We start from the raw sequence: 16,197 nt of genomic DNA, 5'->3' as shown, positions 1-16,197 counted from the left end.
GTCCAACCTTTCTCTTTAAACTTGTATTATGAGTATTTTCACTACAGCAAGTTTTCATAATCTATTACAGTTCCCAAGTATATAAGTGGCTTTAAAATGATTGAATATTTAATAACATACAAGAAATTATGTTAGTTTTTAAAAAAACATTAGGATGGTTTATTTATGGGAATATTACTTTTGGGACATAGTTCTTAATTAATTAATTTATTTATTTTTGAGATGGGGACCCTTTGATAATGAAATAAACGTTAAGGATGTATTTACCATATGAATGTGCATGTAGATAAACTCTCAACACTAAAAAAAAATAATAATTTTAGCAGGATTACATCCCTCCAATGTCTGTCCATTAAAAAAAATCTCTTGCAGTAGACTATCCATGATTGTTGGTACATGTAAAGTTTAAACGCACAAAATCGAACCTCTTGAGCTGATTTTTTCTTTTTCTAAAAGTGTTGTGACCTGATTTAAAGGTCTGTCTTACTTTAACTCTATAATATTCCATTTAATGTCTTTATGATCACTCATAAATCTTGGGTCTGCAATATATAAGCCACATCATAAATGCAGTAGACGGGCAGTAAACTTTAAATAAGAAATGAAAATACCATTGCTAACATTTAGCTGTTGTCTATGTGATTCTAGGAAGTATGAAAAAATTAGTAGTGGTATTTTTTTAAGCTGATGTATTTTTAAAAGGTTATCTTCAGGCTTCCACATGCTATCCCACCATCCCCATCATCATTATGATTAGTTAAGACTTACCAGCATCCACAAATGTGTTCAGCTCTACAACATAAGAAATTAGATACAATTCTTTTTGGTTCTAAAAGATACAAATTTTGTACTTTTAGTGATAGAAGATTTTTAAATATTTGATCATTAAAACAAATGCATTTTCTTCCTTGAATTGCTTTATACAGCATAGTGGTAAAATGGACGAAAACCGGTTTGTGGCAGTTACCAGCACAAATGCAGCTAAAATCTTTAATCTCTATCCAAGAAAAGGAAGAATAGCTGTAGGATCAGATGCTGACATTGTGATTTGGGACCCAAAAGCCACAAGGTATGTCTAAGTTCTTGCTCTCATTGGTTTCATAATGGAGAAAAAGCACTAACTTGCAAAGAAATTATTCATTGGCCTTAATCAGCCATTTCTTATTAGGTGATTTATTTAGCCATGCTCAGATATTTTGTGCCTGTGCACAAGAGAAATGTTTTAATGTACAAATATTCCTTTGTTTTTCTTGGCATAGAGGATGCAAACGTTGTGTTGCTTACCGTTCCCTGGAAATAAATATGTGTATAAAACCAATACAAATTTAACATTTCAGTGCTTGGCAGATGCCTGAATTCACATAGAGGAAAGGTACAGAGCAATGAAGAAAATAAAAGGCTTAGTTTGAAAAGGGCTGAATTCAAAACTCGAAATAATTACAGCCTTTTTTAAGCTTTCAGATAGAAAAATTCCAGCACAAAGGATGTCACTTTTAGTTAGCCAAATTTTCCAGTTGAGTTCGTCTTGAGCCTGTCATTCCCAGTAGACTCCAGCTTTTCGTTTCCAGTTTCCATAATTCTATGTTAATATTGCAGGTCTGGCAAATTCCAACTCAGAAAAGCATCCAAAGAGGTAGAAGCTCTGTTAATTTCTCTTTACAGGACGTTAGCACAGACGACACCTGCATCCTGATTTGTGTTTTTTATAAACTTTGCAATTGTAATGGAGAAAATTCCAAATACTTAACATATTGTCTGTGTGTGCATGCATGCCTGTGTAAACAGGGATATGATAGCTCCATCCACCTTCATTGTATATGCATTTTTTTCAAAGACTATTGGGTTTTTCATTGTAGTAAGCAAAGATCTATAGTTTCTTGGGAGTGACGTTGTCACAAAGACCCAGTTACAATTGAAGTGCTCCTGGGCTACCTTCTGAGGAAAAGAAGATCATTGGAGAAGCACTTTCCTACCATCGCTCTGAGCATAAAAACAAATCTCTTAGAAGATATTTGTCTTTTTAAGCTTGACACTCTTCACTCTCCTCTGAGCACTCACTGTCTCATCTCAGAAACCCGTTCAGGTAGCCAGCAGTTCTTGGTCATTGTGAGTAGCGTTTAGTAAATGTGTGTCACCTCGTTGCTGTTTTAGGATCCTTGCAATGCAGTAAATGGTGGTATGAACATCTTATTTACATAAATGTCCTAAGATAGCAACAAGGCACAACTCAGAGTCTTTGTTATTATGTTAACAAGAAACCATTGGCCATTTAGGAACCAAATATCTGGTTGTCAAATGATCTAGGCCCCTTTCCCTGAATAAGAGATTAAGACAAGTCCAACCCAATGCATGCAGCTTCTCTACAAGGCTAGAAAAATTGCCCGTGGGAAGACAATGGAAAAAAGTTGCTTAAAGTTGGATTGGTCTGTGAATGAATTGAGCATGCTGTGTTTAGAGAGCTCCTGATACTGTAAATGTCACTCTGCCAGGGCTGTTGTACACCACTGGGGCCTGCCTGCCCAGGGTCATTTCTGCTGCAATTCAAACAATTCAGGCTTCCTCAAGTACTGAGACAAGACAGGTCTTTTAAAATAACTTGTGGCTTAAGGAGATCATGAGACTTAATCAGAAAACCTGGATAATTTCAAAAGGGAGAAAACTACCATGTGGAAGAAAGATTTATGAGAAATGGTGTTTTTAAAGCATAGCATCTGGGAGAGTCATAACAATGATAATAATTAGTAATAATTTACGTGTGTGCAGCTCTCAGTGGTCTTAAAAATACTTCGGCATCTAGAATATGATTTACAAGGTAAGACAATCATGATCACCTTACAGTGATGAGAAAACTATAGCACAACAGTGTCTGTGCTAGGTTTGACACGACAACACTGATCCAGTGTCTTCGACTTTGCAAACTTGTTTGCTTTTCATGACATTCAGTACCATGCTAGTGCCCTGATATCAAAGCAGAGCACTTTATATCCTACTTGATTGTTCACGGTCCATTTTTGCTTCCAATTAAGTGGGCCAGTAACCAGAAGCTTTTTGGATTTGATTCTATTCTTTATTATTCCTTTTCTAAGGTGAAGGAGAAAGGAAAACACCCTGCTGAATGAGGTGACTACTCAGTCTAAGTCTTAATGTAGTGAGCATGGGAGGCCACTCCCTCTGGTTCTCCTTTTTAACCCTACCAGCAGCACCCAGCCTTAAGGTCTGCTCAGCTGTTTTAATTTCTGAAGATGACACCAGCTCAGGTGTAAAGCATTGTCTTCCTTAGACAACTGGACAAAGAGAAATGACCTGATACTAAGGTTATGCATAATTCACTTACTTTATTTACCACGTATATTGTTGCTTGGAGGATATTTATATGCTGTGATTATGTCTCTTTGAGTCATGTTTTCGACTATATAAATTTAGACCACTTTCTCGCAAGTGTTAGTTACTGATTTCTTTAACATTGTTTTGTCCTTCCTTTCCTATTCAGTTGTTTCTGAATAGCACATAATGATCCAGATGCTCCGTTTTTTTTTTTTTTAAAGACCTATATATTACCTGCTTAATTTCCCTCATTTCTAATCTAAGAATAACTAACTTAAGGTCAAAGTAAAAAGCTTCTGTGCTTTTAAATTTCTTTCTATCTCTTTCTCTCATCAGTTCTTTAATATTCTTATACCTGTCCTCACTGTATAACAGTAATAATAACAGAAAACTAAATATTTACATTTTCATATATGTGTCTTTTGGGGTAAAGATGCATACTGACATTCGATTGTTAGTGCTAAGTCTTCTTCATCTTTGTCTGTTCGTTGTGTACACCTGGGCACATGAAAACCAGCACAATCCGAGAGCCTGATGTGTAAATTCTGGCCCCTGCTCCATCAATGCTAAGCCCGGGGACCCACGCAAATGTCTTAGGGTCTCTGAAGATCAAGTCTCTCATATGAAAAATGAGGTCATTAATAATTGTTATGCTTAGCTCATAAGATTTTTGTTAGAATCACGAGGTAATATATGTGCAAATGCTTTATAAACTAAGAAAGTGTTACACAAAGACAAAATATGTATTGTTACGGTTATCAAGTATGGCTGGCATCATTCTTTGCAGTACATTTTCATTGTTAGGGGTTCTAAGCTGCTTTGACTTTAGCGACTGGGGAGGCAGCCGAACCATAGCCTCGATATCTCTCAGCCTCAGATTCTTTTAAAAAACTGGAAACTATAGGAGGGGCTCCATGGAGCAGTGGTTAGCATGTCTGCTTTACATGCAGAAGGTCTTGGGTTTGCACCCCAGGTGGAGTCACGGACCATACCCCGTGTGCACCAGGCCCCAGGTGTGTGCTGTGAGTGTATGAGAGGAGACACCCCAGCTTCAGAGAACCAGTTCTTACGGGGAAATGGCAACATCCATAGGTCAGGGGTGGAAGTGAGTGAGGGGAATGAAAGAGGGGGAAAAAAAAAAACAACTGGAAACTGTAAGATACTAGCAAACCGAGTACAGCAACATATTAAAAAGATTATACACCCTGATCAAGTGGGCTTCATCCCAGGGGCACAGGGATGGTTCAACATATGCTAATCAATGAATGTGATACACCACATAAATTAAAAAATAATCATAAGATCATATCAATAGATGCAGAAAAAGCCTTTGACAAGATACGGCATCCACTTAACAAAATTGGTATATGGCCTTACCATAATAAAGGCCATACATGACAAACCCTCAGCGAACATTATTCTTAATGGTGAAAAACTGAAAACCTTTCCTCTAAGATCAGGAACAAGGCAAGGCTGTCCACTATCACCACTGTTATTCAATATAACATTGGAGGTCCTAGCGAGTGCAATTAGACAAGAGAAAGAAATAAAAGACATCCAAATAGGAAACAAAGAAGTCAAACTGCCACTATTTGTGGATGACATGGTTCTCTATATAGAAAATTCTAAAGACTCCACAAGAACACTACTAGAAACAATAAGCAAATACAGTAATGTTTCTGGATACAAAATCAATGTTCAAAAATCCATAGTGTTCCCACACTCTAATAATGAAGTGTCAGAAAAAGAAGGAAAAAATAATTCTTTTTGCAATTGCAACAAAAAGAATAAAATATCTAGGAATGAACCTAATGAAACATATGAAGGACCTATATAATGAAAACTATAAGACCCTATTAAAAGAAATCAAAGAAGATACAGAGAAATGGAAAGATATTCTGTGTTCTTGGATTGGAAGAATCAGCATAGTTAAAATAACCTTATTACCTAAAGCATTATACAGATTAAATGCAATCTGCATCAAAATCCCATCACCACGCTTTAAAGAAATAGAACAAAACATCATCAAATTTGTATGGAAGCACAAAAGACCCTGAATTGCCAAAGCCATCCTGAGAAAAAAGAATGAGGGAGGAGGCATCACTCTGCCCGACTTCAAATTGTACTACAAAATGACAGTAAACAAAACGGCATGGTATTGGCAAAAACACAGACACACAGACCATTGGAACAGAATTAAGAGTCCAGAAATAAACCCATGTTTATATGGGCAAATAATTTTTTACAAAAGAGCCAAAAACATACAGTAGATAAAGGAAAGTCTCTTCAATAATTGGTGCTGGGAAAACTGGAAAGCCACCTGCAAAAGAATGAAACTAGACTGTTGTCTATCCCCGCACACCAAAATTAACTCAAAATGGATTAAGGACCTGAATATAAGACCTGAAACAATAATTTCCATAGAAGAAATATAAGAACTAAACTCACAGACCTTGAACTTAAAGATGATTTTATGAATTTGACCTCAAAGGCAAGGGAAATAAAAGCAAAAATAAATGAATAGGAAAGCTTCTGTACAGCAAAAAAAAAAAAAAAAAAAAACCATCAACAAGGTAAAGAAACAACATCCAAATGGGAAAATATATTTGCAAGCATCGCCTCCAATAAAGGTCTAATATCCAAAATATACAAAGAACTCATACAATTCAATAACACCAAAAAATCAAACGATCCAATTAAAAAATGGGCAAAGGACCTGAACAGACACTTCTCCAAAGAAGACATACAAATGGCCAACAAACATATGAAAAGATGTTTAACATCGCTAGCTATTAGGGAAATGCAAATTAAAACCACAATGAGATACCATCTCATAACTGTTAGAGTAGCTGTTATCAACAGGACAAGTAATAACAAGTGTTGGAGAGAATGCGGAGAAAAAAGAACCCTCATACACTGCTGGTGGGACTGCAAATTGGTACAGCCACTGTGGAAAACATCATGAAGATTCCTCAAAAAACTAAGACTTGATCTACCATATGATCCAGCAATCCCTCTACTGGGTATTTTCCTCAAAGACTTGAAAACATGTCCGAAAAGATATTTGCACACCAGTGTTAACAGCAGCATGATTCACAGTGGCCAGGACAAGGAAGCAACCAAAGTGTCTGACAGTAGATGATTGGATAGAGAAGCTGTAGTACATATATACAGTGGAATATTACTCAGCCATAGAAGAGATGAAATACTGCCATTTGCGACAACATGGATGGACCTCAGGATAATCATGCTAAGTGAAATAAGCCAGACAGGAGAAGTTGAAAACCACATGATATCACTTATATGGAGGATATAAACCTAAAAGCAACAAATGAACAGGACAAACAAACAGAGACTTATGGACATGGACTAGTGGTTACCAGAGGATTGGATGGAGGGGAAGGTAGATGAGGTAAAAGGGATCAAACATGTGGTGACAGAAAGAAATTAACTATTGGCAGTGAACATACAATGCAACATATATATGACTTACTGTTGTTCTGTACACTTGAAACTTACTGAATCTCATTAACCAGTGTCACCATAATAAAAATAAATATTTAATTAATTTTAAAAAAATGGAAACTTTTTGTTTTTTTCTTTTTTCAACTGTTTCATTTTCAAAAAATGAAGAAACATCATCTTTCCTTAGCAAGGTATATTAAATGATCTAGCCCCTTTGGATTTTTTTTGACTTGTTCTAGATCTTGCTTCTTTAACCTTTTAATTTAAGAATTTTCCTTAAGCCATCATCAGAATTTTTTTCACTATCATTCATCTTTTTCAGTGTGAAAATTGCAGAATGTGGGAAACAGGGAGCTTCATAGAATAACGAATCTGAAAGAATATTTAAATAAGGAGAAAGTGAGTCGTGGTTCATATCTAAAGAGGAAATTTTGCGGAAACCGTATGCTGGTTCCTTATCTAGGTCAATTATAGCATCGTCTTTCTCTATGCTTGGTTGCTATGAGAAAGTTGTTCATCTGGGCTGACTGTTCCTGACCAAAATGCTGCTGTCCTTAACTAGGCCTTCTTGGATGTGCAATGACATTTTTAGCCTTCTCTAACTGTGCGCACATCATCCACAGCTCCCCACAGCCTTGGACACGACGCCACCCCTGTCGTGTCAGCCTCCTCTCACCCGGCAGACTGAGCTCTGTCGACTGCTGCACGCCCACTTGCAATACTACACCCCAGCCTTTAACTCAGCATCTTTCTGCCTCACCAACCTTTTTGAAGTCTGATCCCATTTTTTAAAGAAATAAATGTTTTATTTCAGAATAGTTTTAGATTATAGAAAAGTCACAAAAATAGTAGAGTTCACATATACCCCCACATTCAGTTTCTATTATTATTATTTTACGTTACTGTGATGCATTTGTTATAATTAATGAACCAATGTTGATGCTATTATTTCCTGGAGTCCACACTTTATTGAGATTTCTTTAGTTTTTACCTAATATTCTTTTTCCATTCCAGGATCTCATCCAGAATGTCACATTAAGTTTAGTTGGCTCTCGTGGTCTGCAACAGTTTCTCTGAGTTTCTTTGTTTTCGATGACCTTGACAGTTTTGAGGAGTACTGGTCATGCATTTTGTAGAATGTCCCTCTGTTGTGGTTAGCCTGGGGTTATGGGTTTTAGGAGAAAGACTACAGAGGTAACATACCATTTTCTTCACATCCTTTCAAGAGGCCTCCTGTCAACATGACTTGCCACTGTTGACCTGGATCAGCTGACTGAGGTCAAGTTTGCTAGGTTTCTTCACTGTAGTGTTACTCATTTCTTCCTCTTTCTATAATATTGTACTTTTTAGAAGTCACTATGTATAGCCCACAATTAAAGAGTGGGGAATTATGCTCTAGTTTTATGTTTTAGTTAATTCTATATCTCGAGGGCCTGGCCCAGTTTAGCCCAGAGAAGAAGAAGAAATGTTGAATGGATAAGTGAGAAGTTTACAGCCTTCCATGCTGCATGGGAGATTGTGTGATAAAGACATGGGGTAAACTCTATCATACGCTTGAAAGTTGCTAAGAGAGTAGATTTTAAATTTTCTCACCACAAAAGAGAAATGGTAATTATGCGACATGATAAAAGGGTTAGCTAGCTATGGTGGTAATTATTTTGCAATATTTAAGCGCATCAAATCATGTTGTACACCTTAAATTCACACAACATTATACATCTATTATAGCTCAGTAAAACTGGAGAAAAATAAAGAATTGGCATAAAAGAAATTAGAAAAGGCTTTATTCGGCAACAATTATGGTGAGAGGAAGTTAAAAAGATAGCATTTTCTCACCTCATGCTTTTAATTTATTGTAAGTTATCAATAAATAGTGTTGAAAGAATTAATGAATGAAGATGAATGTAAGTTGAAAGGATTTTCCAAGGAGAACAGGAAGAACTGTTGCACTGGTCTTACTTTTTCTGTGTCCCCTTCATTTTTGAGATTGGGGAGCAATTACCTTGTCAAGCAGCTTTCGTGAGGAAGAAAATGAACCTAACAGAGTTGCCTGCCTGTATTCTTTCATTCACGCATTCACTCAGCACAAAAGCACCTCTGTGAGCCAAGAGAAGCATGAAGGTCAAAGTTGTATAAGAACCAGGTTCTGCCTTTAGGAAGCTGACAGTCTGGGGAGAGGAGAGGAGAGGAGATACAAAGTCAAATACTCTCAGTCTAAAAAATGTGTTAAAACAGAAACAAGACGCTGTTGATGTTGAAAGAAGAAAGATCATTCTTGCATTAGCATAGTCATCAGCATAGGACCACATTAGAGAAATTTTCTGCAAGGTTTTAGCAAAAACAATTGCCCAGATGGCTAGTTAGTACCTCAAATGAGAGCAACATGCATTTCACCCAAGACCCTGAAGGGGGCGCCCACAGCCCATACTGAGCTCAGGGCTCCAACCAGGCCATTGGAGCTGCTGGTTATGCAAGAACAAGCCAGCCTCTGGAGAATGAATGTATTTGCTAATGATTTTTGGCTTTGTGGTACATAGATGTTTTCATTTTTAAAAATTCTCATTACTTATTAATGGCATGTAAAATAAGTATGCTTGCAACACAATTGTAGCCTTAAAACGGGACTGCATTGAAGTTACTGAGGGAGCTCCGGAAAGAAAAGCAGTGCAGCCACGATCTTTTTCTTTTAAATCTATAAAAAGATAGATGATCCCAGGGTGAGAAATCTGACATGTGGTGATGGATGGTGAGAGAGAATTGGGAGTGGGAGTCTGTCGAGAAGGTTTGGACATCCTGATGAAAGATTACCTAAGACGTTACTAGCCTGTGAAAAGTTCCTGCAAAAATCAACTGCAATAGCTCTTATGTGTCATCGCACAATAAAAACAAACTGCATTTGGTCCATATGGATCATTCACCTTTTTCAGGAGTACAAAGAATCTGCTGCTGTATTCGGCTTGACGGCTCATTGAGCCAGTGTCTATTGCTTGTGACAGAGGTATGTGTTCCAACACTTCACTACTTGGGTCAGAGCCTCAATTTTAAGGACACATTCCCTATCTAAATGATTGGCCCATTTCTGTAGAATATCTTGGTACTTAGAGTCAAGGGGAAGAAATCAAGAGTATGATTTTCATGGAGTGTCAAGACAGAAACATATGGTGTCGTGTGGTCAAGACAGAAGCTGGTCACATTGGCCAACTTGTGAAAAATCCTATGAGAGAGGATGGCATCTAAGTTACTTACAAGCCCATAGCAGCAGCAGAAACTCATGTTCTGGCAATTTAAGACTATCCTATGAGCTTCAGTTCTTCAGTATTCATTAAATAGCACTTAGTTACTATGGCAACTGTCCCTTTTCAGTATTTATGAGCTCTAGGATATCTCACAGAATCTCAAGCACACAAACACAGAGCTAACACATTGTGTGCACTGGAACATTTAATGAAGACTTCTAGCTAGACTGTATTCTGCAGAGCAGGCATATTTTACTCAGTTATTTTCGTTTATTTTTTTAAACTCAATTATAGCAGGCTTCGACTGTGAATGCACCATTCTTGAAGGCGTTGTGCCGTCTTTCCTGCTTAATTTCCTTCCCTTTCTCATTGAAGATAGAGATAAATGAATCTAACTTTATATTCAGTGAAGAGTAATGACTTGCAGCTTATGAAAGTGCCCATCTGGATTCTAAAGGCAGCCTGGTGTGTGAAAGAAAGCAAGAGAAGAATGACTATTTCATCCTTAGGTCACAGGGATTGTGGGGTATGGGGAAAAAGAAACAGGAGTATGATGCCCTTTGGCAAATAGTGATGATAACAGCTTATTATTATAGCTATATTATCAGTGACTTTCACAGAAGCTACTGGGTATTTTCCCTTGAAGTTGCACATTGTGTATCATTTGCCTAATCTATACACTATAATCTTTCTCAAAAGAAGCATATGCACACACACACATACTTGCAAAAACTGGCACATATGCACATAAACCTAGCAACGAGGTTTCTGCTTATAAAAGTTGGTCGGCCTGAAGACTCTGCTTTAAATGCCTGTTTCTAAGAGTGTTTATAACCAACTCCTCCTCCAGTCCCCAAACCCACTCATCAAAGTGCACATAGTGTGGGATGAGAGAGGGTGGGATACCAAGGCCATGCACCAAGTGTGTGGGGAGAATGAAGATGATTGATGCCATGATTTTCACTGTGTCGTCTTGCATACATTCACGGAGAAAGCGTGGCTCCATGTTAAGGTTGTCCAAGCTGTGCTTTTGCATGGCTCGGGGGCACCCTTCGCACAGTAGTCACCATCGATTTATGTAGTCATTATGACCATTTTCTGACAAATGATAGCAACGTATCTTGAGGAATAAGTGCCTTTGGCTGATCTATCGCAAATCCAGCCCGCCATCTTGGCTGCTGGAGGCAAGAGCAGAACCATCATGCAAAGAGAAAGGCTTTTGGGTTGAATTCATACTCTGCCACTTGCTGACTGGATGTGACCTTGGAAATGTTATTTCATTTTTCTGAATTTTAGTTTCTTTATTTGTAGAAGATATTGATATTGATTTCGTAGCATTGTTGTGAATGTTTAAGATAGTGTACATAAAATGTTTGCTATAGTAAAAGAAATTTAAAAAACAACTAAAATGCTTAGTACATTACTAATGTTCATTAGTGCTTGGTATGTGGTAGCTGGTCAGTTAGCAATAGTGGTTGGTCAGTGGAAGTAGGGGGTCAATTTGTCAAATAAATGAGAGATATTAGTAGCTATAGTTGTGATTCAAAAGTCCTTACCCTAATGACTTAATTCAGACATGAATTCTAAAAGGTATTAGAATTGTATGTCATATAAAAGCTCCATCTCTTATGTTTCTTGCATCCACCAATTTTTACCAAGAATGACTAAAATTAAGAAACTTGAATGGATTTTTTTAAGCTAAGGTAACTTGATTAAATCAGAACTCTTACGTGCCCCCAGAGCTGACTCCTTTGAAAAACTATTTGCAGTGAAATTGTTCCAACAAACCATCTAAGATTCATTTTGTGGCCTTCGGAAGACATTTGCTTTAAAAAAATTTTAGACTATGCGTGGAAAAAAAGCTAGCTTTGCTGGTTACATATGGGTAAAATTTTAACCACTATTTATTCCAGGTTGTTTATTTTAACATGTTCTTATGCAACTGAACCATTTAAGTCAATTAGAAATGATTTCCAGGTACTTTACTGCTAATAGCTGAAAAAAAAATTTTCAAATTATAAAAGAAAAGCAGCTTAGGAACAGATCACAGTAACGCATTCAATCATTGATCACTTGCCATTGCCAAAGTAAGCACAGTTTATTTTAAGCATTAAGATTTGGGCAAAAAAAAAATAAAATAAAGCACCGAAGGGAGGTAGTTGTGGCATGGTCTTTTCTAACTGAGCATCTGCTATATATTTTTTCCTACCTGACATATATTAGATATTTTTCTGTCTTTGGCATTTGCCCGTCTTATATGCAGCTGTATGCCTAGGTTCCAAAAGAGTGCCAGGTACATAGACGAGAGGAGGTCAATAAGTATTTGTTGAATGAATAAACCAGGTACTAATAGTCTTGGGCCAATGAGTAAGTGGGTGATTTTAATATTTTGGTTGGGCTTTGTTCATTTGTTCCTAGAACTGGTTTAAGATCTAGGTTTTACATTTTTTTTCTTCAAGTTAAAAAAAAAATTCTTGGCACTTCTGCCTTCTTTTTTCCCAAAGCAGTACTTGACAGATATGCGTTCCAGAGTCAGTGGCCAGTAGCATTGCCTATGGACGTGGTTTAAACCAAGCTGGATCCTATTTTGAGTTGAATAACTCTGTTTATTGGCCTCAGACTTACTCCTAATTCTGGCCAGTTATCCTACAAACATGGGTCCTTGGTTATGGAAGAAACAGAAGACAGAGTGAAAATGAATAAAAGACCTTTAATATCAGGACCTGAATAGAATCCTAAGGTCCTTATCTTCCTAAAGCACAGCAAAGAGCCATGGCTTCCCACAAAGGCCTTTGAGAAAATGTCAGTAAAATTGTGCCTTTCCCTTCAGAAGAGGTTCATAGTGGAAGCCTGTTTGCAGACAGTGAGTAATTCAGGGAAGGGCAGTCTTTTCTAATGGCCTGAACAAAATGCCGAAAAACTTAATTTAAGCTGATTTGATTTTTTAAGAGCAGAGGTTCTCAAAGTGTGGTCTTTGGACCACCAACATCAGCAGCATTTGGGAATTTATTAAAAATGCAAATTCTCAGGCACCACTCCTGCTGCCTCAGAAACCCTGGGTGTAGAGCCCGTCGATCTGTGTCTTAACAAGCCCTCCCAGGGATTCTGATGCTGACTCAAGTTTGAGAACCACGGATCTAGAGTTAGGTAAGATCTTGGAAACCATCAAGCCTGATTAACTCCACAAACAGTTTCCTTTAGCCTTACTTGATTACTCCTAGCTTTGGGGAACTTACTACCTAATCACACCTTTCCATCCTTTCTGAGGTGGCTGTCATTGTTAAGATATTCTTCCCTTGCTGCATTGAATATTACTTCCTTCCAGCTTCAACATGTCTGGCCTCTGGATCTATGCAGAATATGTCTGTGCTCTCATATGTCAGTCATTTCATTCATTCATTCATTCACTCACTCATTCACGCAAACATTTGAACAAAGTTATTGACCCCCAATAAACCATCTCATCACCAGATAAGCATTCTCAGGTCCTTCAATGAACTCTTGGGTCCAGGGTTAGCAGAATCTCAATGTCCTGATCACTCTCTGTCCACCCTTCTCTTGAGACACACTCGTCATGTCCTATGAACATGTGAGCCCCAGAACTGAGTACAATTCTGCCTGTAATACCACCGGAGCACAAACATATGAGGCTGAGTACTTTTATAACTAAATGTAGAACTTCGCACTTCTTTTATTACATTTTATCTGGATGCACCTGATGGACTTGTCATTTGTAGGTACAAAAACAGTGGACTGTGGACAATTGCATGAGGTTCTAAAATCACATTTGTTCATTCAATAATTTAAAAACATATTGAGTATTCTTCTCTGATGTTTATGTTAATATGACTAGGATTAGAAAACGGTAACATTTCAACATCACAACTTTTAAGTCCACTTGGGCAGATAATTAAGAGGTGCAATATTTTATATAAACAAAAAGTGCAAAGAATCATACAGTTAGCACTGTGCATTAACCTTCCCAAGCCCATCTCCGTCCCTCTCTCCAACAACTACCCTGGGTTTGATGTTTATTACTCCCATACATTTCTGCATTTTCTTCTATTTGCATTATATGTAGATATATTCCCAAGCTTCATATATACACACATATATAAAATTTTGTGTATTTTTAGCTTTATATGAATTGATTATACTATATATTGTATAACAATATGTTTTTTGTAGGACTTATGCATGTTGAAATGTGTAGGCTTGTTTCATTTATTTGCATTGCTGTATAGTACTCTATTTTATGGATACATCATAATAGATTATATATTCTCTCGCTGGTGAACGTTTAGGTTGTTTCTAATCTTTCAGTATATCAGATACTCTATACATCTTTGTATAGATGTGTGAATATTTCTCTAGAACAGCCATCTAGCCCCTGATTTGTTTTACATAAACTGCTGTCAGATTTTCCCCAGAAGAAACATATCTAATTGCTTGATTTGGGGACATAAATGCAGAACTTTCCATTTGTCCCTATTACATTTTATCTTGTCCCACATTCATTTCTCTAATCATTAAAAATCATATATAGAGCCCTGCCATGTGCCAGAGACTATAGTAGGTGGCCAAAGAAAAAAATGAATAAGACGCAATCTCATCTTTTACCCAGGGTGGTAAGGACAGGGCTGGTGGAGAAGTGGTGGCTTTTGCTTTTTGCTGCAGTCATTGTGTTTTGGACTTTGAGCCTGATACTCCAGGGATTAACTCTCACTGCCAGAGTGAGATGGGATATGGCACTAGGAAGCAGGTGGGAAAGAAGTGGAGTCAGGTAACTTGGGCTCAGAACCCTTCCTGTCCCCTGAGGTGACAGAGCAAATAGTCACCTTCAGACCTGGGTCTGTACCTATTTTGTTTTCTCACTGCATACCCAGTTCTTGAAATATAGAATATTGGCACCCATTCAAGACACATGCACACAGGCATATAACTCTTCCTTATTAATCAGGGCCTCTGGTTATAGCCTCATATTTTGCACAGACGCACATGTTGGCCCTTGATTTCTTGATTCTGTCACATATAGACAGATTAAAGAATATACTCATCCATATAGGTTCATGTGGAAGGATGAGCTGGAGGTGCCGAGCGAGCTGCCTGTGAATTCAAGGTCAGAGCTTCCTTGCTGTGCTGCAGGGCAGCAGATTGCATTCTCTGTCCTTGGTGACAAGTGTGCACTTGGCCGGCTTGTGGCGTGGGTCCCTGCAAATCCGCCAGCGCTCCTAGACACACAGCCCAGCACATTCTGCTGGCAGGGGGCTTCTTTGGACACCACAGGGCCGTTGACGTTTCTTCTAAAAGATTTCATGTGCCTGCAGAACACCTACTCAGCGCTCTCCCAGAGGAGTGGCCTGTGCAGGCTGAGAGAGTTTGGGAAGGAGAGTCAGGCTCCATGAGGTTTACTTTGCAGCTGCAGTTGGAGTCACATTAAACCTATTGCCTAATTTCCTTTGTCTAAGTTGATTTCTCTTTGGCCAGGAGGCAAATGGATCAATATTGTTTTTTATGCTGAGATTATGTTGCTGAAGGAAATTTTCCATTGATTCATGGTGTTTGCCTTCAGTCTTGTAACAGGCTGCGTGCTGTCTAGGCGGCGAGGGGCCTCCCCAGGTGTGCGCGTGAGCCCTAACATCTGCGCAGAGCCCACCGCGGGTGCGCTTCTGCAGCGGGTCGAGCAGGCTGCCCCTCTTAGGGCAGAGCTGGGCATCCGTGCTGAGGCTCTTTGCAGGTTTTTCTGTCCACACTCTAATATAGACAACTTTGTTTCATTTTTTTTTTTTTTCCTTTTCTATGAAGCCCTTTTCTCTTTATCTTTCTCTACATTTGGAATGCCTTCCGCCTCTCCAGAATTTCTTAAAGATGCTTTCTTTACATTTGTGTTATAATATTTTCGTCTGTCTTCTCCCTCATCTCACCCACACTGTGATTCTGCCCTTTTCTTATCACAGGGGTGAGAAACGTTCATAATTTTCTTCCTGTTCTATTTTCCTACTAGGCATTTAAGGAAAGCTAAGATTCTGGAGGCAGAATAATGAGATGACAATTTACCCACAAGAAAAAAAAAATTGGAGCATTCATTTGTGCAGAAGGGTTGCTGAATTCCTCACATGGTAGGGGAAAAGAGTATTACTCAGTTCTCTATAAAAATATTTATTGCATGCTC

The 16,197-nt window shown here is 38.1% G+C and overlaps 1 protein-coding gene across 1 annotated transcript in view; it reads left to right on the top strand.

Annotated features, from left to right (window-relative positions):
- Positions 1–16,197, top strand: part of DPYS (dihydropyrimidinase) — a 54,217-nt gene that overhangs the window by 21,233 nt on the left and 16,787 nt on the right. The window contains exon 7 of the mRNA XM_011373285.1: positions 927–1,069. Within this exon, the coding sequence (XP_011371587.1) occupies positions 927–1,069 (143 nt within the window). The remainder of the gene's footprint in view (positions 1–926; positions 1,070–16,197) is intronic.

Source organism: Pteropus vampyrus, unplaced genomic scaffold, assembly GCF_000151845.1.
Source record: "Pteropus vampyrus isolate Shadow unplaced genomic scaffold, Pvam_2.0 Scaffold222, whole genome shotgun sequence".
Taxonomy (NCBI): domain Eukaryota; kingdom Metazoa; phylum Chordata; class Mammalia; order Chiroptera; family Pteropodidae; genus Pteropus; species Pteropus vampyrus.
This window is presented reverse-complemented; position numbering and strand designations above follow the sequence as displayed.